Source organism: Colobus angolensis, unplaced genomic scaffold, assembly GCF_000951035.1.
Source record: "Colobus angolensis palliatus isolate OR3802 unplaced genomic scaffold, Cang.pa_1.0 Scaffold188, whole genome shotgun sequence".
Taxonomy (NCBI): Eukaryota; Metazoa; Chordata; class Mammalia; order Primates; family Cercopithecidae; genus Colobus; species Colobus angolensis.
In genome coordinates this window covers 1371984-1395612 of record NW_012115021.1, presented here as the reverse complement: position 1 = coordinate 1395612, position 23629 = coordinate 1371984, and the positions used below count along the sequence as shown (strand labels likewise).

At 41.2% G+C, this 23629-nt stretch overlaps 1 protein-coding gene across 2 annotated transcripts in view; it reads right to left on the bottom strand.

Moving 5' to 3' along the window:
* Positions 1–23629, bottom strand: part of SH3KBP1 (SH3-domain kinase binding protein 1) — a 311350-nt gene that overhangs the window by 177077 nt on the left and 110644 nt on the right. For both annotated transcript variants that reach the window (XM_011940194.1, XM_011940195.1), the window contains exon 3: positions 4326–4429. In XM_011940194.1, the coding sequence (XP_011795584.1) occupies positions 4326–4429 (104 nt within the window). The remainder of the gene's footprint in view (positions 1–4325; positions 4430–23629) is intronic.

The following is a 23629-nucleotide window of genomic DNA, read 5'->3' as shown; positions in this document are numbered from 1 at the left end:
AAAAAAAAAAAAAAGAAAAGAAAAGAAAAGAAAAGAAAGAAAAGAAAAAGAAAAAGAAAAACAAAGTAGCTTATGCACTTTTCAAAAACAACAACAACAAAATAACAACAAAAAAAAAGCATATCGTAGGCCAAAAAGCCCACATAAAAATTCCAGGGGCCTTCAAATGCTATTTCTCCTGTAAATCTCATTCACATGCCATCTCTGTTCTTCCTATAACTAGAACTTTGCCTGTATTTATTTGTCTTCTCCATTCAGGATAAAAATGACTCAGTGTGTATTCACAATGATTTCTTTAAAAATATCAATCCAGGAATTCACAGCCTGCTACTTTCCTTTTGAATTGGCAGTCTGGTTCCTTTGGGTTCACAACGATGATTTCTTTTCAAAGCACAACCATCACTCTCCAGCCAGGAGCTAGAAGCATGGCAGGTGCTTTCTTGGCAGGCACCTTGCTTTGCCAACTCCACTATGCCCACACTGCCCTGAGCACTCCCTTCCTTCCCTAAACCATGCTTTGGAGGCTGGCTCAGGCTGAGCAGTCAGGGCTGGTAAACTCGCTCCTGCCAGATGAGCAAGCTGTTCACCCGACCAAGGGTCAAAGTTGTTTCCACCTAAACCTGCTTAAGTCTCTTGCTCATTATTGGTAGCACACATTTGGTTAAATTGCACAAAAATATACAGGTGTGAAGAGAAAGAATTGGTGGTGAGGAAGGATAAAGGTAATGATCTGAAGGTTTAAAAAAAAACCGTTGCCAAATTTGGTGTGAAGGAGACAACTAAAGAAGATAAGGGGTGAGGGGTGGGGGGGGTGCAGCTCTAGAACTTGAGAAGGAACCCAGTGGGAATCATAGAGGATGCACCATGGATGCAGAGATAGATGGAACTCACACCAGCAAACCAATATTTAGGGAAGTGGCCTTGGCCCTATGTCATAAGATTGTATTGATAAATGATGAACAAATATTCATTTTGATATTTTAAGCTAAAATTAGATATTAAGGCAGATGTTTTAGGACTTTAGGATTCCCTACTTGATTCAATTCTTTCAAAAAAACTAGTCTGTACCTAGAACTTAAAGTATAATAATAAAAAAATAAAAAAATAAAAACAAATTAAAAAAAAAAAAAACTAGTCTGTAAATTCAAAATCCTCCTAAGGCTTATCTGTCAGGGCAAAAAGAGAAAAAATGTCTGTGTGTGTGTGTGTGTACAGCAAAATTAGAGAAATCCATCTATTAATCAATAAAAATATTATACATATACAATACATGTTATATTTTATTAATAGATTAATCCTACAGTATTGCAAAACTATTATGTTGTTGCCTTGATCTGTCTCTGTGATTTAGGGGTTTTTCTTTATTACCTTTTTCTGTTCATTTTTAATCATCAGTGGAATTAGAAAAGAGCTATCATTAGCATTTATATAACATTCACTACAAGAGAAAAGGACAGATTTTATATTATACAGTGACAAGGGCCCAGTCTCTGCAATATAACAAGTAAACTGGAACAATGGGGACTTTTTCATGATATTTTAAAACTTTGGATTACAAGGCCAGCCTTTACACGTTTTGTTTTATGTAAATATCATAGACTATATGGTTATTTTTTCCTTTTTCCTACTTGAAGCAAGTCCAGAATGACGAGCAGGATTTAGCTGGCAATGAATAATAGAAAGGAGGCTGGTATTGTAGATGGTGGCAAAGCCCTATCAGCCTCTAGGCAAATCCAGTAACAGCTCTGCCAGCGCTCCTCTCTCTCCTTTATGCAATCAACATTCAGTTTCTCTGCAGCTAATAGGCAGGCAAAAGTGGGCAATATTTCTGAGAAATGTATTAATCATTTTCCTTGTCTTGACTTGTGGTTTTTCTTAATGCATTATTACAACATTAAAAGAAAAGTCATCTTCTATGACAGAAGCATTTTCAATTCTTGTTCCCAATTCAGTCTTTGATCACAAGCATATAGATATATTTTACATGGTTTTATCCTAGTGTATGCAGTTTTGTGTTCTGATTTGTTCAATTTGCAAAAAAACTATTTTTGTATTTCCATTGATTCATTTACTTATTCAGCAAGCATTTATTAAAGTGCATATTAGGTTTCAGGCACTATTCCAGGTACCACAAATATAAAAATAGATAAAAATCAGGTCCCTGCCATTGAAAAGCTCTCAGCTTAGTAGACTATAACAGATAATTACAATGCAAAGTATCACAACAAATACATATTTAAAAACCTGTGTTTACCATCTTAATGGCTTCACAATGTTATACCTGGAAAATACACCTTAATTTTCCTTCTTGATTATTTTTCATTATCACAAATATTGCTGTAATTAACACGTTTCACATGTTTCTTCTTTCATCAATCAGTTTCTGTGGATAAATTCTCAGGAATGAGATCACTGAGTCAAAAAGTGTTATTCAGGTATTTATAGCTCTTGACATACCTTGCCAAATAGCTTCGTATAAGGATAACATACAAACTCACCAGTTCTTCTACGCCTTGCCGACAGCCTTCCCACTAAATATTTTCTTAGGATTTTCCTAAGTAAAAACCCATTATTGTCTTAATTTGTATTTATTTAATTAACAGGGGAGCAGAACATTTTCTTGTGGTTAAGATATTTTTCTCCGTCTGGGTTCTGTGTTTATGGCGAATTTATCTATCATTTATCATTGTTATAATAGCTTCCTAATATTTTCACATACTACATATATAATAACTTTTGTCATAATTTATTGCAAATGTTTTCCTATTTATTGTTGTCTTTCTTTAGCTGGACTAGCTTCAAATCATACCAAAATCTTCACCATTTTTCTTATTAGTCACATCTGTTTATTTTTTCTTCTGGAATTTCTTTCCATGGTTACAGCCTTAAGAAATTTGTCATTCTACCACTGAAATAAATGTTCTCTGTTGTCCATTCACTTTTTTCACTCATTTAACTTTCAATAAATGTCTCCTATGTGCCCTGCTTGCCACCAGGGGTAAAAAAGGATGAATGACATGTTAATTATCCAAAATTTGGAAGTAGGTAAAATGGGTTCCTGCATGCCCTCCCAGTGCCACACTCGGGACCCCATTAATTGCTTCTGGAGGGACATGTATCTCTGCTTGACACACTATTTACTATTTATGAGGCTAGTTTACAACTCTGTTACTGTGGATGTTAACTGGTGAAAACTGAGAGCACTGCAAATGATTCCTGCCAGGTAGTAACAAAAATAAATTTTGACGAGCAGAAATGCAAAGGATTTGTCCCCTAGAAAAGATAACCTCAAAGATTACAGTTTTATTGCACTGTAGGGCACTATGTAGTTTTGCATGTAACTTAGCAATCTTAAATATATTTTTTCAGTCATTATCTTTGTTCTTTCACAATTCTCTTCAGGTCAGCCTTACCATCTTACAGATCCCTTCATTAATGAGTTAAATAAAACTCTGACACAGGCTCACATTAGGTTATGTATGAGTTAGGAAATCTGGCTTCTAGCATCACCCCTGCCACTTCCACCCACATGACAGTTCCCTTAAGGTCCTCCTCAACTTCTAGCTTCCTTTTCTATGAATTGTGGGTTTCTGTAAGGTCAGAGGGCATCAGCAAACAATAAGCAATTAGAAAACTGTGTTTCTACATATAGATACAACTGTTGAATCAGAATGAATGGTAAGGTTCTAAGCCTAAAACTCAGGATCCCTTGGGCCTAAGGGAATCTGGAGGGACATTTCACTAGCAGGAACAAGAGAATGTGGTACAGCAGGAAGAGTGAGGGTCTCCAGTCACAGGGACCAGGCTTGGTCGTCAACCCTGCCTCTTCTAGGGTCTCTTGATCCTCCTTCCTCATCCCGCACAATAAACTGTGTCACAGGCTTAAGAACCTTGTCACATCTGCTACATACTACGTCTTCTAAGAAATGTCACTCCTTTTTGTTTTGCCCTCCAAATCCACAATGTCCCCCACAATGAATACTAAATCCATGCTCTAAAGATGGATCTGGGTCACTCTGGATACCCAGAGTCTATGATCAATTCAAGTAGAAGAGAAACTTGCTGGCACCGGGTTGGAAATTCAGAGGTATTTAGTAAGCTGTGTCAGAGACAATGCTTTCCAATGGCCCCAGGTTTGAACTCAGCTGGCCTGGGGGCATTCCTCTGGGGAAAGCCATTTTCTCAGACAGGAGACTCAACTAGAGGATCCCTAATTTCAAGACCAAACAGCCTGTGAGTCTACAGCAAGGCGTTTTCATGGGTGGGTAAGCAGTGACTATGACAGCCCATTCGAGGCCACTGCACTGCCCGGCCGGGTTGCTTACCTCTCCTACCACCTCTATGATGTCACCAACTTTCAGTTCAAGTTCGTCGTCATTCTGGGGCAGGTAGCTGAAAGCCACCTGGCACCGGCGCCTCCGTCGCTCGCCTGGATGGGAAAAGCAAAATATTTAGAGACAGCTCTTCTCCCCAAATTAGATTTTTAAAGAGAGGCTTCCTAGGCATGCAGGCAAATTAAGCTGACTTGTCTCAAATATGCTCTCTGGGACATGGCTAGAGGCACGGCAGCCCTGGTCTCTTAGAGAGAGGCAGTAGAAAGCAGAGCAATGCTTCTTGGTCTTTTAAAAGATGCTGGGTCAGAAAGGCATGGATATGAGAAACCGATCCATTGGTGCAGAAGGCAAATACCCCACCCCTGAAGCACTGGAGCACAGTGTTGCCTTAAACGGTTTTCCATGGATGGGGCTTTATATTTGCTGCTGTTGATTTTTAATGGAAGCTGATGTGATGTGGTAGAGAAAAAAGAATGGTCTGCTTCTAATGCTAGCAAGGCAGAGGGGATTTTTCTAAATGTGCAAAGGAAAGATAAAGTATCCTGGCCTTTTTCTTACTAATCATCACCCTTTCAACATACGGGAACTCAAGCCTGATAAGTGAAGGCTGATTAGATTTCAGCCTGCTCTTGGTACCATTTCAAATGCCCCACAGGATTCAACAAATCCACTTCTGTCCTATTCCCTCTGTCCCAGGGGATCCATTAACAGGATCCCTGGCTGCTTACACAGAACCAAGCCAGACAAATCAAGATAAGAGTCAGGGCCACACTTCACTCGACCAGAGGACACTCAAGGTTACAACATCTCACTCACCCACCGTGGCCCATCTGGGAGACCCTGGCTTAGAGCTGGTTCAAGTACAGACACAACTGTCCACAGCACATCCACACCACAGATGTGCACTATGTGGAGAAAGAACATGTATAGGGGTGAGGGTGAGACAGACAGACAGACAGACAGACAGCAGTGGAGGCCCAAGCCAGGGAGGCGGATGGGAGATAGGAAGTGAGACCGACATTGCTCAGAATTTTGTCGTTCATGGCTGACCGCCTCACACCATTCCTTCATGCCACTGCATGGCCTAGAAAACCAAAGGGATCAATGACTTCAAAGAAACACATTTAGAAATGCTTAAATTATTTTTGGGCACTGCCTACAGGGATTCTTTCTCTTTTCTAATCTTTTCTCTGAGAAAGGAAGTTCATGCAGAGGTGATCACAGGGCACATTAAGGCCCCGATGCAGGATGACATCATGAACAGGGGAAGGTCTCTGTGCTACATCGGATGTGTGCCCTGATCAATATGTTTCAAAAGCCGGCAGCCTAGTTCCCTCTATTCCATTTTTCTCGCCTGTACCTCACTAAGCAAGAACAGAGTTGAATAGAGGGAAGAGGGCAGAAGTTCAGAATCGATATGTTGTCTAATCACATCTTTGGTGACTCCACAAACATTCTCCACCCTTTTGTGCAAAATTACAAGCCTCTGGGTCTTAAGAACAAACACAGCGCTTCCAGGCCAATTCCTAGGTGCTGATGGCACTGTCAACAGGCTAAGTAGTGTAACCCCAAGGAGGGCTTGGCTCTCCGTAGGACAGAGGGCCCAATCCAACTTGCTTTTCCAAGCAGGAAGGTCAGGAGGAATGGGTATTCCGATGCAAAGAACACCACCACTATTCCATGGCTTTCCACACAATGGAAGGCAAATCAAGTACTCTGTACCAAAAAAGATATGGATTTCTCATTCTAGCAAAGAAAGTCTACATTACAAAGCAATCTTGGTACCCCATTCCTGACCCCTGCAACTCCCCTGGCCCCACAGACACTTCTTAAGATGAAGTTCTACTACCAATCTTTAAAGGGCTTTCATTTGCTAGATGTTATGTTAAAAGCAAACTCTGCAGACACAAATCTGAACATGAAACAAGTGAAAAGACAAATGTCTGAAAACCAACACTCACAACCACAGAAGTCAAAGTCCTGACCAAAGTGACTTAAAATAACACCATCTGAAGATCTAGTGTTAGCTGAAGCCATAAAACTTACAGTTGTATTTAAGTTCATATCTTCAAAAAACCCTCTGTAAAAAGTAGCATCTGATCCAACACTGCACAAATGGCAAAGGAGAGTGATCTACTCTTAGAGAAAAGACTAACCCAATGGATGTAGGACCTGAAACAGAATAATCAGACTGCTCTTAAACTAAATCTCTGCATCGGACTTCCATAAAGGCCTGCCTGGTGTCAGAAGAATGATGCCTTCGCTACTTTCTCTCTGCCAGGCTAGTCTATCCTTCTTAAAAGCCTCATGACTGTTACTCTTTTGGTGGCATAAAGTCCTATAAAGCTCACTGCCAACATTCCAAGAAGAGTAAGCCCTACAGAGGGCACAGGGGAGGGACCCAGAGATGGCTGATGGTAAAGATCACCTGACCTGACGCCAAGCACAGTCATTCACCCTCGCATTGGGATAGCTCACAATCATTTCCGATATCCATCATCCTCTCCTCCTGCCAACCACATGAGTTAAAAAATAAAAGCCAGAATGGGCAATCATTTTGCAAATGAGGAATCCAGGACTCAATGACTTACCCCAGGTCACCAAGCTAGTAAGTGGCAGCATTTCCTTAGCCTAACTTCATAGTTCTCTCTCTAGTGCTGGATAAACTAATTCAATTCACATTTTGTGCCAAATTCTCTGCAATCTATACTCAACTGCTTCCTACAACACTGTACCACGTCACTTAGCTTTCTGCCATGGATCTCTCATTACAGAGAGCCCCAAACTCCTGGAATGCTGCTTTTCGAGGCCTCAACTATAGTTTGTCACGGATTTGAATTTGTCAGTACCACCTGACCTACAACCCAGTTCAAGGGGGATGCTTGAAGTTGGGAGAAATTGTATTTCTGTTGCATTCATCCATCTTAAACTTAAGGAAGTCTGAGAAAGTCATTTGTCATTTTTTCCCTCTTCCTGGAATTTCACTGATGTTTACTAGTGAGTCTTGACCTTCCTTAAAGAGGTAAGGAGAGGACAATGCCACCTCATTTCAATAGCTCACATAAACTAAAGGAAAAAAACTTATGACTTGCCTATGCCTGAGGTTTGGAATCCCTTAGTTTGAGCCACCACCTTCATGTCCAAATGAACTAGGCGTGGAATTTTTACAGTAGTCCCCCCTTATCAACAGTTCCACGTTCTGTTTAGTTACCTGTGGTCACCTGAGGTCCAAAAATATTAAGTGGAATATTCCAGAAATAAACAATTCATAACTTTTCAATTGCATGTCATTCTGAGTAGTGTGATGAAACCTCATGCCATCCTGCTGCATCCTGTCTGTGATGTGAATCATCCATTTGTCCAGTGTCTCCACGCTGTAGATGTTCCCTGCCCCTGAGTCACTGATACTGTTTGCTCCTTACGTCCAACCACAGACAGCGTTGTGACTCCACGATCCAGGATCACTCAAAGCAGATGATCCTCATTCTGACAGATCATCAGAAGGTCAATAGTAGCCGAACACTACGTCACAATACCTACATCATTCACCTCACTTCATTACATCATGTAGGCATTTTATCATCTCACACCATCATAAGAAGGCTAAGTACAGTACAATAAGATATTTTGAGAGAAAGAGAACACATTCCCATAACTTTTATTATAGTATATTGTTAGTGTTGTATATTATTATTAGTGTTTTTTTATTGGTGTTAATCTCTTCCTGCGCTTAATTTATAAATTAATCCTTCTCATAGATATGTATGTATAGGTAAATACAAAGTATATATAGGACTTGGCACTATCCATGGTTTCAGGCATCCACTAGGGGTCTTGAAATGTAGCCCCCACGGATAAGGGGGGAACAACTGCATTAAGTGAAATAAGGGTTAGTTGATCACAAGCACTGTGATATCACAATAGCCGATCTAATGATAACTGAGACAGCACACCCTCAACTCTCTCACTACACCCCATGGTCACCTTTCATTTGTGACCACTTACTGTTTAATAAAATAGTAACATTTATTGAGCACCTACTATGTGCCATAGACTGCTAAGCACTTTACATATGCTACCCCATTTAATCCTCACACTGAACCTCCGGGGTAGATTACTAACCCCCTTTTTACAGACAAGAAGACTGTGGAGGCACATAGAGATCATGTATTTTTTTTTTTTTTTTTGGGTGGTAAAACATGGCTACTTTATTCCTTTTTAACTGAAGGTTGGCATTCTTTTCCACGATGAAAGTAGACAACATAGCACAGTGGTAGCAGCAGGAGCTGTGACTTTATCACCAATAGAAATCCCAGCTACTTTTTGTTTTTGTTTTTATTATACTTTAAGTTCGAGATCACGTATTTTACCAGAGGATTTCAAACCAGGCAATGCAGCTCCAGAAGCACTATCTCCCTCCCACATCTGACTGTTCTTAAGCATTCTCAGTACTGGGTGTTGAGATCACAGAAGGAACTAGCTACACTAACATGGCATTTGTTTGAAAGGTGGAACCAGGAAGTGAAAAACCACAAATCAGGAGCTTTTGCTTATAGCTGCTGGGCACTTGGTCCCTACAGGCCCCAGATTTAATAAAATAAAGCTGGTTAGATGGGGAGGTAATGCAACTGCCTTCTCAGAAAAGGAAATAGCAGAAACTGACTACGGTGTCATGACCCAGTCCCCAAAACAGCACATACATCTATATTTTAGAGGCTACATCCTAGGATCTTACAGAATGTGAAATTTACTAGGCCAATTCATTCCATGTCCATGAAAATATACTAATAACAAATAATGTATTGGATGAAAAAAGTCTTTGGGTCAACTGAAAACTTCAACACTTATAGAGCTTCCTGCCCTCCACCCCCACCCCCCCCACCTCTTTTTTTAACATCCCCAATTCCCCATGATGGAACAAGAGTAAAGCTACAAGTGTTTAAATCATCTAATATTTTCAAATAATCCATCAAATTAATCAACTAGATCCTTACCACATACCTGGGGAATGTGGCAGTATTCTGAAATCATATTGAAAGGGAGAAACCACTGATAAAAAGCAAAAGAGGAAAATCAAAAGAAACCCCTAATTCCCAGTTTCCAGGGTTACTTCTGGCATTTTCTACAGGTATGGCCTGGGGACCACCTGCACCAGACTGTTAAAATGCAGGGCAGAACTACTGAACTCATTCTTTGGGGTTGGAACCAGGGACCTGCATGTAAAGCTATCTCTTGAATAACACTCATGAAAATCTAAATCTCAGCAACAAATCAGTACCACAAATAACAGATGATTAAAACAAAAACAAAAACAAACAAACAAAAAAACACCTTGTGGGAACAGGTGGTCTCCCCTTGAAAGACTCTAATCTATGTCTCTTATTCTTTGCTGCATATTGAAATCGCCTAGGGAGTTTTCACTAAACTACTGATGCCTTCCTAAACAGCAGCCCCAGAGGAACTAGGTCTCCATAGAAAAATGGCTTCTTCTAAGCCCAGAGCAAAGAAAATACAAAGTCAGACTAAAATATCTGGTCGTGCTAAAATTCATGAAGTACTCAAACATCTAAGGGATAATTTCAAAAGGACACAGGAGTCAGCTAGACAGGGCTTCCACTGGCCAAAGCTGGGACAATACAGTAGGTACTGAGGGAATTTGTTATAATTTATTCATTAAAAAAATTCATGAGTCCATATTGATATGTTCAACGGGTAGCTACATAGCTAGCTAAAGAAGATCAGATAGATAGTTATGGGGTGAGAAGTGAAAGCTCCTTTTTTCTCTTTTTTTAACAAAAGAACTTTGACAAATAGAGAAATGATAGAAATAGACAAAGTCATTTTATAACCATCATAGTAATAATTGATTCTGGGAAGAATCAATGGTTGCTAAAACCACTGGGCGAAAGCTTGTTGGGGATTAAGATATTTACAAAATCTCAAAGTATCTCCCCACAGATTAATATCTCCCCACAGTTACAAAAGGAAAAGGGTCCCCTTAGAATGAAGAGAGCTGGAAGATATAGCCTTACCCAAGTGATCCAAGTTAACATTGTTAATCACAGGACAAATTGACATCATGTGCCTCCTGATAAGCTACACTGAGAAGGACCTATAGAACATCATCACCTATAGAATACTTCTATAACATCACCTATAGAATACTTCTGCCACAACATTTACCTAAATCCAACCATGAGGAAACAATCATGCAAATTTAAAATGAGGAGCAGTTTACAAAAACTGATCTGGCCAGGTGTGGTCACTCATGCCTGTAATCCCAGCACTTTGGGAGGCTGAGGCGGGAGGATCACCTGAGGCCAAGAGTTTGAGACCAGCTGGCCAACATAGTGAAACCCCATCTCTACCAAAAATACAAAAATTAGCCAGGCATGGTGGCCCACTCCTGTAGTCTCAGCTACTCAGGAGGCTGAGGCAGGAGAATCGCTTGAACCTGGGAGACTGCAGCGAGCCATGATCTTGGCTCGCTGCAGCCTCGACCTCCCAAGCTCAAGTGATCCTCCCACCTCAGCCTCCTGGGTAGCTGGGACTACCGATGCAAGCTACCACAATGGCTAATTTTTGTATTTTTTGTAAAGATGGGGTCTCGCTATGTTGCCTAGGCTGGTATCAAACTCCTGGGCTCAAACGATCCTCCTGCCTCAGCCTCCCAAAGTACTGGGATTATAAGAGTGAGCCATCACACCTAGCCAAAAAAAAAAAAAAATCTTATTGATACATAATATTTGTACATTTTTATGGGGTACGTGTGATATTTTGTTCCATGCATAGAATGCGTAGTGATCAAGTCAGGGTATTTGAGTGTCCATCACCTTGAGCACTTATCATTTCTATGTATTGGGAACATTTCAAGTCCTCTTTTCTAGCTATTTTGAAATATACAATACATTGTTGTCAACTATAGTCACCCTACTCTGCTACTGAATACTAGAACTTATTCTTTCAATTAACTGTATGTTTGTATCCAGTAACCAACCTCTCTAGTCTCTACCTCCATGAGATCAACTTTTTTAGCTCTTCATGGTTACCTCAGCACTATTCATAGTAGCAAAGACATGCAATCAACGTAAGTGTCCATCAACAGAAAAGTGGATAAGGAAACTGTGGTACATATACCCAATGGAATGCTACCCAGCCATAAAAAGAATGAGATCCTGTCATCTGCAACAACATAGATGGAACTGGAGGTCATTATGTTAAGTGAGATAAGCCAGGCACCAAAAGACAAATATCGCCATGTTCTCACTTTGTAAGATCTAAAACTCCAAACAATTGAACCCATGGACACAGAGAATAGAAGGATGGTTATCAGAGGCTGGGAAGCATAGTGGGAGCAGGTCAGAGGTGAGATGGGGATGGTTAATGGGTATAAAAAACTTACTTAGAAAGAATGAATAAGACCTACTATTTGATAGCACAACAGGATGATACAGTCAGTAACAACTTAATCATATATTTTCAAATTACTAAAAGACTATAATTGGGTTGTTAGTAACACAAAGGATAAATGCTTGAGGGGATGGGTACCCCATTCTCCATGATGTGATTATTACACACTGCATGCCCGTATCAAAATATCTCATGTATCCCGTAAATATATATACCTATGTACCTACAAAAATTAAAAACAAAAGTTATTTTAAAAAGAAAATAAAATGTGGTATAATAGACTACTACTCAGCCGTAAAAAAGAATGAGATCCTGTCTTTTGCAGCAACATGGATGGAACTGGAGGTCATTATGTTAAGTGAAATAAGCCAGGCACAGAAATATTTTTTTCTTAAGTAAATATCACAAAAGATATTTAAAAGGCTAGAGAATTATTTTAGATTTAAAAAGAGTAAAGACATATGACAACTAAATATAATGTATGATCTCTAATTGAATTATGCATTTTTAAAAGGCTATAAAAACATTGAGAAAACTGGGGAAATTTGAATATGAACTAATTCTACATAATAGCATGTGAATGTTACATTTCCGGAGTGTGTTAATTCTATTGCAGTTACCTAGAAGAATGTCCTCACACTTAGGAGATACATTCTGAAGTATTTAGGGATGAAGTGTCCTGATGCTTGTAATTTATTTTCAAACCATTTAAGGAAAAAAATCAGGCCAGGCTCAGTGAATCACACCCGTAATCCCAGCACTTTGGGAGGCCAAGGCAGGAAGATCAGTTGAGCCCAGGAGTTCAAGACCAGCTTGGGCAACACGACAAAACCTCGTCTCTATAAAAAAATGAAAAATTAGCTTGGCATGGTGGCATGTGCTTGGGGTCCCAGCCACTCCAGAGGACCCGAGGTGGGAGAATTGTCTGGGCCTGGGGAGGTCAAGGCTGCAGTGAGCTGTGATCACACCACTGCAGCCTGGGAGACAGAGTGAGACCTTGTCTAAAAAAAAAAAACAAAAAAAAAAACAAAACACTAAAAATCCAAATGATTAAAAGAAGAAATCAAAAAGAGTATGTGTGGAGACTGGATAAAGGATAGAGATAGAAAGCAAATGTGACAAAATGCTAATAATTGGTAAATCTAGGTGGGTGTTCATTATACTATTGTTTCAAGTTTTCTGTGCATTAAAATTTTTTCTGATTAAAAATTCTAAGGGGAAAAGGGAACCAGTGTCTGGGCCCCACCTCTAGAGATTCGAATGTCATTATTGGTCTGGGGTGCAGCCTGGGCATCTGGATTTTAAAAGACCCCCATGTGCTTCTAATGTGCAGCCAAGGTCCAGAGACATCTAGACAGATCTGTTGCCCAAAGTAGAGCATCAGGCCAAACACAAATGGGACTTTTCCAGGATCAGGTTATTTTAGGTCCTACATTCAGTGTCTTTTCCCACAAGGGAGAGAACCCAGACTTCTAAATATCTGACAATAGTATTTAATACATAGCACAGGTGAATGCTGCTGTGCTGTGATGTTTATTTCACAGACCTTTGGAACAGTTGCACTAAGTAGTTTCTAGCTCTGGAAATGTGTTCCTGGGTTGGGGCAGGGGAGTGGAGAAGATGGAGGTCTCTGCTATGATTCACTAACAAACACTGCTGGGTGCCAGGGGCTCGGGTGGCGGGGGTCAGCAACTCCCCAGTTACTGAGCGGCATGCCAGCTTCTTTAAAAGGCTGTTCTTGAGTTGGAAACTTCGATTTATGCAAGAAGCCATGTTTCCTATCTCAGGATGGAGAAAACAATACAAACTTAACTAAATGTATAGATTCAGACATTTTTACTTGGGATGTCCAGTAGATTCTGGGTACAAGAGAAGAGAAGGTAGATTTACTGATCTTGCAGAACCCCTGCATCATACTCTTTACTGGAAACATTTCCACTCGTCATCCTGTTTCAACATAATGCAACTCACAGGAAGAGGAGGACACTTCAGAAGCCAATGGCACTCCAAATAAAAGGACCTTGTGGGTGTTTCTTTACAAACCCCTCTTGGCTGTACCTGGACTGTTGCAGTGGAAACGTATAATATTTAACTAACCAGCATTGTGTGGTCCCTGGAGATGAACCTGCTTGATTTTCATAGGGACGTGTATAATCAACATCTCTGCACAGCAGAACACAGGAAATCCATTTGCCTGCTACTTCAGAGGCAGAGGGCATCTGAAAAGTGGGTATAGCTATGCCAGTGCTCATTCTCTCCCAAGTCTTGGCAGGATACAAGAGAAAATGTAGAACTAGTAGAGAACCATTTATTAGAGCCTTTGAGCCATGGAGGGTAGGAAGGGAGGCAGATAACACCAAAAGTCACAGAAGAAAAGTCACCTTAATCTTGGAAATGAAAGAAATGAACACTGAATGACTGCTACATGCCAGGAACCACGCTTGGCATGTAACAGGCCTTCCCTCATGTCCTCAGGTCAACTCTAGGAGGTTCAGCATGCTGGACCCATCTTTATGATGAGCACAGCAAGCCTGGATAACTTGTCCAGGGTACACGGGTTAAATAAGTTGTGGTCTTCAGCTCTCTTCTTCCACCAACCCAAGATGATACCAGGAAAGCAGATTAGGAGTGAACTTCTAGTGGACTCTGGATGCCAAGCAAAGGATGAGGACTTTATTTTGTGGGCAATGAGAAACCAGAGGTTTCTGGACGGAGAAGCATAGAACAAGATGTGATGAGAACAGTGATCCAGGGAGAAGGGCTCGGTGTCAGAAACATGCAGAATGGCAATGGGGAGGGGTCCCAGAAGCAGGAGATGGCCCAGCAGAAGAATGAAAGACACAGCTGGAAAAACACAGTGGAAAGAATTACACACCTAGAGAAGGAGAGGCTAACAAGCAGACATGGACACATACTCTGAACAATTGTCAGTTGACATGTCTGTTGCCTCCTTTGAGGATCAATGACCTTTTCTTGTCCTTGATACCTGCACTTAGCTCAGTTTCTGTTTGAGTAGACACTCAATCCATTCTTGACAAATGAATGAACTAATGAATTCCACATCCTGAAAGGTGGAGGGAGAGTTAAAGCTTCAACATGGTATTAAACAGGGCAGCAAGACCCAGTCTCTACACAAAATTTAAAAATTAGCCAGACATGGTGGCACACACCTGCAGTGCCAGTTACTTGGAAGGTAGAGACAGGAGGATTGCTTGAGCCCAGGAGGTCAAGGCTGCAGTGAGCCATGATTGTGCCACTGCACTCCAGCCTGGACAACAGAGACCATGCCTCAAAACAAAATAAAACAAAACAAAAAATGTATATATATAACAAACCAAACAAACAAAAGTCAGTGCCATCTGGAATTGTTGACGCTATAGAGATGGAAAGATGGTAGACCCTACAGTCTTGTTGGTGTGTCAAAGTTGGTCAATTAATTGACCAACTCATTCTCCATCAACCTTGTAGTCTGAAGCATCTGTAATACTAAACAATGCTATTCTATTCCTCTATCTGCTTTCCTCTTACAAACTTATGCCCCCCTGTGAATTAACCTTACTAAACAGTAGAGCAGGGCTATATATGAACAAAAAATGATGTATATTTGATTTTATGTTCGGTCCTCTTAAAAGACAGAAAACATTTGTTTTAAGTAGGCAAAGATATATGTATAAGAAGGTTCAGGACAGCATTGTTTCTAATAGCAAATGCATATATGCACAGAGATCTACATGTGAAACGCGGATGTCTACTGGGAGGGAAAGGTATATCCAGGCAGCCATTAAATATAACAAGTAGCTCGATGTGTACCAGTGTGAAAAGGTGTCCATAGTACACTAAAAGACTAAATCACGTAATATGTATACTATGATCCCAATTTTATAAATACACACACACACACACACACACACACACACACTCATAACTCTAAGCAGCATGTAGTATTTTATTTTATTTTATTTTATTTTTTTTTTGAGACGGAGTCCCGCTCTGTCGCCCAGGCTGGAGTGCAGTGGCCGGATCTCAGCTCACTGCAAGCTCCGCCTCCCGGGTTTACGCCATTCTCCGGCCTCAGCCTCCGGAGTAGCTGGGACTACAGGTGCCCGCCACCTTGCCCGGCTCGTTTTTTGTATTTTTTTAGTAGAGACAGGGTTTCACCGTGTTAGCTAGGATGGTCTCGATCTCCTGACCTCGTGATCCGCCCGTCTCGGCCTCCCAAAGTGCCGGGATTACAGGCTTGAGCCACCGCGCCCGGCCGCGTGTAGTATTTTAGATACTCCTGATAACTCGGAACCTAGCACAGAGTATACATTCAACAAATGTTCATAAATAAATAAATTAATCCATTCAACATTCAACTAATATATGAAGGTCTAATACAATTAAATGAATGAGGGGAACAGAGTAAGAGACTGTTTCAAAAAAAGATACAAATGAATGAGAGAAAGGGGGTATATGTACACGGACATACTTGTGTAAGCACAGAAAATGCTATGGAAGGCTATACCCCAAGGTAGCAGTGGCAGGGGAGGCAGGTTGGGGGAAGGGTAGAAACTCATTTAAATGCTTCTACAATATCAATTTGTTTTCACAAAGAGCATGTAATACACTGTAATCGCTTTTTAAAAACATCACAGTCACCTATTAAAATAATTACCTTGTATTATGAAACTTATCCTTCCAATCACACTTTAATTACATTAATAGTAAAGTGAGTTGGTGTTTTGAAAGAAATAAATATCAATTCAATCAGCAAGAAAGGTGCTTTTCATGGGGCTGAATGACAAGGGGCCTCGGACCTCCCAATGACAACTGGTTGCGGCTGGTCTGTGAACACAGCAGGAGGTGTGAGCTCAGAAACAGGGCTCCCACATCTGTAGCCCACATTAGTCATTATTCTGATCAGATACTGTTACAGAACCCTGAGGAGGCCCATACTATTCCATCAGTGACCAAGCCAAGGTCATCTTCCCTGGCCAGACACCAACAGCCTACACAGCCCAGACAGCCATCTCTCTCTAGGTGGAGGGGCCCTGTGGTGTCCATCTTCTGAGCTCACCCTCACTCATGGGAACACACACATTCACACACACATACATGCTCATTCATTCAGCCATGGGGGCCCCTTCTCTGGGTTCCCCTAACAACCATTGCCTTTCTCTAGCACTGTCCTCCTTCCATTGTATTTTTGTTATCTGTGAGTGCCAATTGCTGTCTGTCTCCATCTTTTCAACCCTGACACCTCTCAGCTCTTTCATGCACATCTGTGTCAACTAATTCAACTCACTCACCAACACCGACATCTGCCTTATGATGGTTAGGACGATGCCACTGCGCCACTCTAGATCCCTATGTAGACCCAGGTGCCATATATCTAGAAAATTCCTGATTCAGGCCCTCCTCAGCCCTAGGAACTTCAGAGTCTAATACCGGATTTAAAGAAGCCACTGAAAACCATCTTAAATTTGGTGAATTAACATATGACCCCCCAAATCAAGTTTCTACTTCCAATGTAATAGTCAAAGGGGCCATCCATTGAATAAACTGAGTTTCCGCAAAGAGGAGCTGCATATGGATGTTTTAACATTAACACTGTCATCTGATATTTCTTTAGAAGACACATCTGTAATTTTGGTGCCATGAGCATAAATAACTCAACATCCTCTACCTCAATCATATCTTATAAAAATGGTATGTGAATCAGCCATCTGAAAGGATGCAGGGGCTCTGATTTCACTGCTCATGGATACGTGGTCTTCACTTAACGCATTAAAGCACATAAAGAGAACCCTGGGGCCAGGCGCAGTGGCTCACACCTGTAATCCTAGCACTTTGGGAGGCTGAGGCAGGAGGATCACTTGAGCCCAGGAGTTCAAGACCAGCTTGGGCAACACAGTGAGACCCCGCCTCTAAATAATAGTAATAATAATAATAACAACAACAACAATAAACAGAACCCTGAGCTAACAATACAGAAGAGACAAAGGGCCCAACTCACCCAGCATTGCAACCCCTGCGCGGCTCTCTGCCTCGGTTCTCTCACATACAAAATTGGGATGATGGAGACAGACCTACTTTCCAAGGGGCTTACTTCAACCTGACTCTCTCCCTTTTTTCCATTTGGCTTTACATTCAGGAATCTGTTAAAAGGCAGCTTCGTTAATTTTCTTTTCACCAGCCTTCTCTTCCCATCAGAGTGAGATAAAGGAAACACGTCAAAACGCAAAATCAGTGACGTCTCTAAACATCCCTCTGCTTTTCATCTTTCTTCAGGCTGGTCCCAGGCATTGGTTTTGTCCTTTCAGCACAAACCTCAATCCAAATAACCCAACCTCAGCAGGCCATACCAGGGACACTTCCCTAATGTGTCCCTGGCTTGACTTTCCCCAACCCTGGCAGCTAGCTCTCCAGAGGGGAGGGAGTCTGGATTTTCAGAGGAGAAAATCCAATACATAAAGCACACTGCTTTTCCCTGCAAGGCTAATTTTGGCAAAATGCCCAAAAGAACTCAACATATTTATAGGGTTTTGTTTGATCTACTTTTAAATGCTCCATGCAGAGTCATTCAAGTGAAATGAGAATACAGAATTTCAAAGGAAAAATTGAAGGAAGATTCTAAATATAAGTTATTTATTGAGCATAAACAAGATTTCTCCTTTCTATCCAACACACTCCCTCTAACATATCTATTTTTAAAGGCATTCTCAAACTTTGCTGCTGACAAATGAATATATCAGACACCTAACTTTTACAGTTAAAGGTGGAGTGGGCAGGGAGGGGGAAAAGATGAGGGAATGAGGGGTAAGAGAGAAGAAAAAAAGACACAAACGTTTGAAGAACTGTAACAAAGGTCTAGAAAATCCTAAAGACCCTCATCTGGGATACTTCTGTTTTGCCCAATCTTAGAGAATTACTGGGGGGGTGGGGGGTGGGGCGGTGGGAGATACACATCATAAACAAATCTAGGGTTTCTCAGTCTTTAGAATCTACCAAAAATGACCACTGTACTAGGAGATTTAGAAAGTGTCAAAGAATTCCACATATACCCTCCTTTTGGGGGTAGGGGGAAATCTTCATTGCAGGTAGTCATAATATTTTTAAATTTTGACTCATTTTTAACATAGTTTCCCTTCTCATTCCCATCAAAATAAAGAGGGAGGAAGCCTAGGTATTTATGAATTTTCTTGATGCAAATGGGAGTTTATATCCCTGTAATTCATTCTTCATAATCTAAAAGGTTAAACGCCTTAAGCAGAGGTCCTTAACTGGGGTGTGTAGATAGAATTCAAGGGGTCTAAATTTAGATGGAAAGAAAAATACATCTTTTACTATCCTCTGAAATTTGGCCTTTATTCCCACCGTGAATCTAAGCAACAAACCACACTGGTACTAGCAGCATCTATGAAATTTATTTATATCCCACTACATGAATAGATATTTTCATTTCACAGTTGCAGTTATCTTGAACTATCATTTACACTCATCCCTACTTCAAAATTATGATCACTTCCTGACCCACTGCTGGATGTTGCTATAATAAAGAATATGTCTTACTTGTATTTTTGCACCATTTTGACAACTATTTTAACATAATCGGTTTCCTTTGTAATTATTTGGTTCTCTTTATATTCATTTATCAACATTATACTGAAAAGGGGTCCACAGGCTTCACTAGACTAGCAAACAGGTTCCATGGAAATTTTTTAAATAAAAAGAACCCCAAATCCCTGCTTTCAAGATTGTAGTTTCCAGGCTGGGTGCAGCGGCTCACACCTATAATTCCAGAACTATGGGAGATCAAGGTGGAAGGATCCCTTGAGGGCAGAATTTCAAGCAGAGCAACATGGCAAGAACCTGTCTCTACAAAAAATAAAAATAAAAAAATTAACAGAGCGTGGTGATGTGTGCCTGTAGTCCCAGTTACCTGGGAAATTGAGATGGGAGGACCACTTGAGCCCATGAGTTCTAGGCTGCAGTGAGCGATGATTGCACCACTGCACTCCAGCCTGGGCAACAGCACAAGAACCTGTCTTTAAAAAAATTAGTTTCCAAGGAAACTCAAAGGTACAAAGGTAAACTATTTATATTTAACAAAGCAGTAAACATAACATTTGGACCCTGTTCATTGGAATGCTTCATAAGCTTTGGAGTAACACATTATAACAAAAGAGCCGCTTTGGGCAACTTCGCAAGTCCTGAACCACAAATGGCCACGTGGCACAGTGCTCATGAAGCTGCTTGCCAAGTGCCCTCTTATTACTTGGGTCAGTGGCTGGCGAGAGCTCCACTCTGTCATCTGGTGCCCTGGCTTGGCTGAGCTCAATGCCCATGATTTCTTCCAGGGAGGCCAGCACAGCTAATTTGCAGGCTGACACCTGCCACAGCCTCATCACCCTCCCCCAACTCAGCCCTACTTTTCTCTCCCTTGTCTGACTACTTAAATTCTGGAAAGCACTACAAGTCTCCCCCCTATCCTTCAGGTATAAAGAGGTCACTAGGGCTTCCATGTACCCACACGGCTTCATACACACCCCTTGCTCCCAGCCCTACTCAGCTGCACTGGTGTGTGTGTGTGTGTGTGTGTGTGTGTGTGTGTGCACGTGCGTGCGTGTGTCCCCAGTGCCTGCTGGGCTGTAAGCACAGAAATATTCCATAGAAGGAGGGAAGTTGATGCTAATGTTTATAATTGCACAGGATCTGCCTGGAGGGGTTGCCTGACTTCCACTGAGGTCCATTTCTGTGGTATCACTAGAGGATGAAGGACCCTATGGTCAGCATGGCCAACTGGGACCAGAGGCATCTGACCAGCTCTTCAAAAAAGAAAGTCTAAAAAAACCGACTTAAACCAGGCATGCTGGCTCATGCCTGTAATCCCAGCACTTTGGGAGGCCAAGGCAAGCAGATCTTTTGAGCTCAGGAGTTTGAGACTAGCCTGGGCAACATGGAAAAACCCCATCTCTACAAAAAAAAAAAAAAAGTTAGTCAGTCATGGCGACACACGCCTGTAATCCCAGTTACTTGGGAGGCTGAGGTGGGATGATTACCTGAGCTTGGGAAGTTGAGGCTGCAGTGAGCCAAGATCACACCACCGCATTTCAGCTTGAGTGACAGAATGAGACTCCGTCTCAAAAAAAAAAAAGATGTTAAAAGAATCAAGAAAACACCAACTCCACTTTCAGGAAGTTATACTTCAGATAACTCACATGAAATGTACAAAGATATATGCATAATGTTCACTGCTACATTAGTCAGAATAGTGAAAAATCAGAATCATCCTAAATGTCCTTCAATTAGGGAACTGGTTAATTAAGCCATAGTTATATCTTCACACAGACTAGCAAAGAGAAGCATAGCTCTAAATGAACTGATAAGGCAAGATTTCCAAGATTCTCATCAACCTAATACAAAAATTACAATACAGCATGAACAGTATGATCCCATCTGTGTTTTTAAAAAATGCCAAGATGATATACCACTATGTGTTTGAAATTCACATCTTTATGATCAAATGACTATCTGTATCTGCTTATGGTTCCTCCTAATATCTACACAGAGATCTGTAGGGATAACCAGGAACCAAGCTTCTTCCAGGAAGTATGACTCAAGGAAAGGATTTGATGTGACTCTTTACACCATGACTTGACTTTGTTAATTTTTTACACTAAACATGTATTATCTTTATAGTAAGTCTAAGAAAAGTTAGGATGAGTCTAAAAGAAAAGGTCAAACTAGAAAATGTTTTAATAGAGCAGAGAGGTGAAAACAACCCAACAGCACAAAAGCTGCCTTACTGAGCAGATGATTGTGTGGGGATTGGAAAAACAACAAATCAGTCCCTTCTTGGTGGGGTGAGGAATAAGCATCATCCGGAAAAGGGCAGATTATTAAGCAGACGTCCCCCGCTGACCCCACCAAACAAACAAGTTAGTAATGCATGTCCTATCTATTTGTTCGAAGCAAATAAAGACTTTTCTCTTTATTTAAACAAATCCCACTTTCCTTGTAAATACAGGAAAGGTGCAAAGGTGTATTCTTTTAAAAGATGGGGTATGTCTCACCCAGACTTCATTTTCCAAACTGATCCATACCTTTCTTCTCCCTCTCAGAGGGCAGAAAGTGAGTGTCATGAAAAGTGTAAACTTCGAAGTTATAAATCTAGAAAGCATCAGTCTAAAAATCCTGAGACAAAAAAAAAAAATTAATGTAGATTCATATGCAGAATAGAGAAAGAGCAGAGAAAAATAGCGAAAGTAGGGAAAAATAAATCCACATTAATATTCCCAACAATAATTTTTGTCAGCACTTAAATATTGTATTCAGCACTTAAATGTCTTTACCTCAATGGGTTTTATTATAAAATTTTCTATATATTATATATATCTCTTTTTGCAAGATGAAACTTCCCGGGAGGCAGGAATTCAGTTTTTCTAATGGTCTGCAGCAGAGTTCAGCAAATTATTACTGTAGAGGGCCAGAGAGTCAATATTTCAGGCTTTGTGAGCCATATGGCCTCTGCAGCAACTACTCTGCCGTTGTAGTGACGAAAACAACTATAGACCATATATAACTGAATGGGTGTGCCTGTGTGCCAATAAAACTTGACTTACAAAAACAGGCAGTGCCAGATTTGGCTCATGGGCCATCATTTGCTGACCTCTAGTTTATAGGAAGAAGTATTAAGAGTCCAAATCAGAAACCCAGGAATATTTTTTTTTTAAGGAAGAACAACAGACATGGCTAAGGTTGAATCATCAGCTTACATGTGACCCCCTCCCAGACACCTTCCCTGACTGCCTTTGAGGCAGGGTTGTGGTCCCCTGCAACCACCACCACCAATAACAACCGTGAGAAAGCATAGCACCCAGTGCATAATGCTCTCTTTACCTTGCCCACACTGCCGGGGCATTGTTTGATTCTCAAATCCTAGACTCTGTGAACAGGAACTCAGCTGGCCTCCTTGTGGATTACTACAGGCTAGCCCAGAAAAGGCCTTTAACAACCATCTCATAAACAAAGGAAGAACAAAACATGTAAGTAAGTAAGGGGATGAAGAAAAAGGAAGAATTAAAAATGACCCCGAAGTGTCAATGGGAGGAAGTGAAGTTTGGTAATGCCACCAACTAAAATGCAGAACATGGCTGAGCACAGTGGCTTACACCTGTAATCCCAGCACTTTGGGAGGTCGAGGCAGGCAGATTGCTTGAGCCCAGGAGTTTGAACCCAGCCTGGGCAACATAGCAAGACTCTCTCTCTACAAAAAAAAAAAAAAAAAACAGATAAATTAGCCAGGCATGGTGGCACATACCTATAGTCCCAGCTACTCGGGTGGCCTGAGGTAGGAGGATCGCTTGAGCCCTGGAGGTGGAGGCTGCAGTGAGCCATGATTCCGCCACTGCACTCCAACCTCAGTGACAGAGTGAGATCCTGTCTCAAAAAAATAAATAAAAACAAATGGTTTGTTGAGTTCTTAAAAAAAAAAAACAAAAACAAATAAAATGCAGAATACAGAAGCAACAGGAGTCTGACAGGAGAGAATCTTCTGCTCAACCACATAGGGACAGTTAGGGACACAGTGACTGTGTCCCATCTGCCACTCCACCACAGACCACCAGACCTGGGTCAACTCCCACCAGAAATTGGTTCAGGGATGGGCAGGCAGTCTTAGGTCAGGGTGGTACAGTGAGAGACAAAGGTGGGTCTGCGCAGAGCATCTAAATGAAGAGAGGTCCTCTGCACTTCCCCAACTGGATGTAAACTGGGAAGTCCACTGTTGCTCCACTTGCTGGTCACAGTACAAAGCCAACTCCAGGAGACGCAGGGCACAGAAAAGAAACCTGGGCCCTGACAAGCCTGCCCTGCCTGTGTACAACTTCCTGTTACACCAA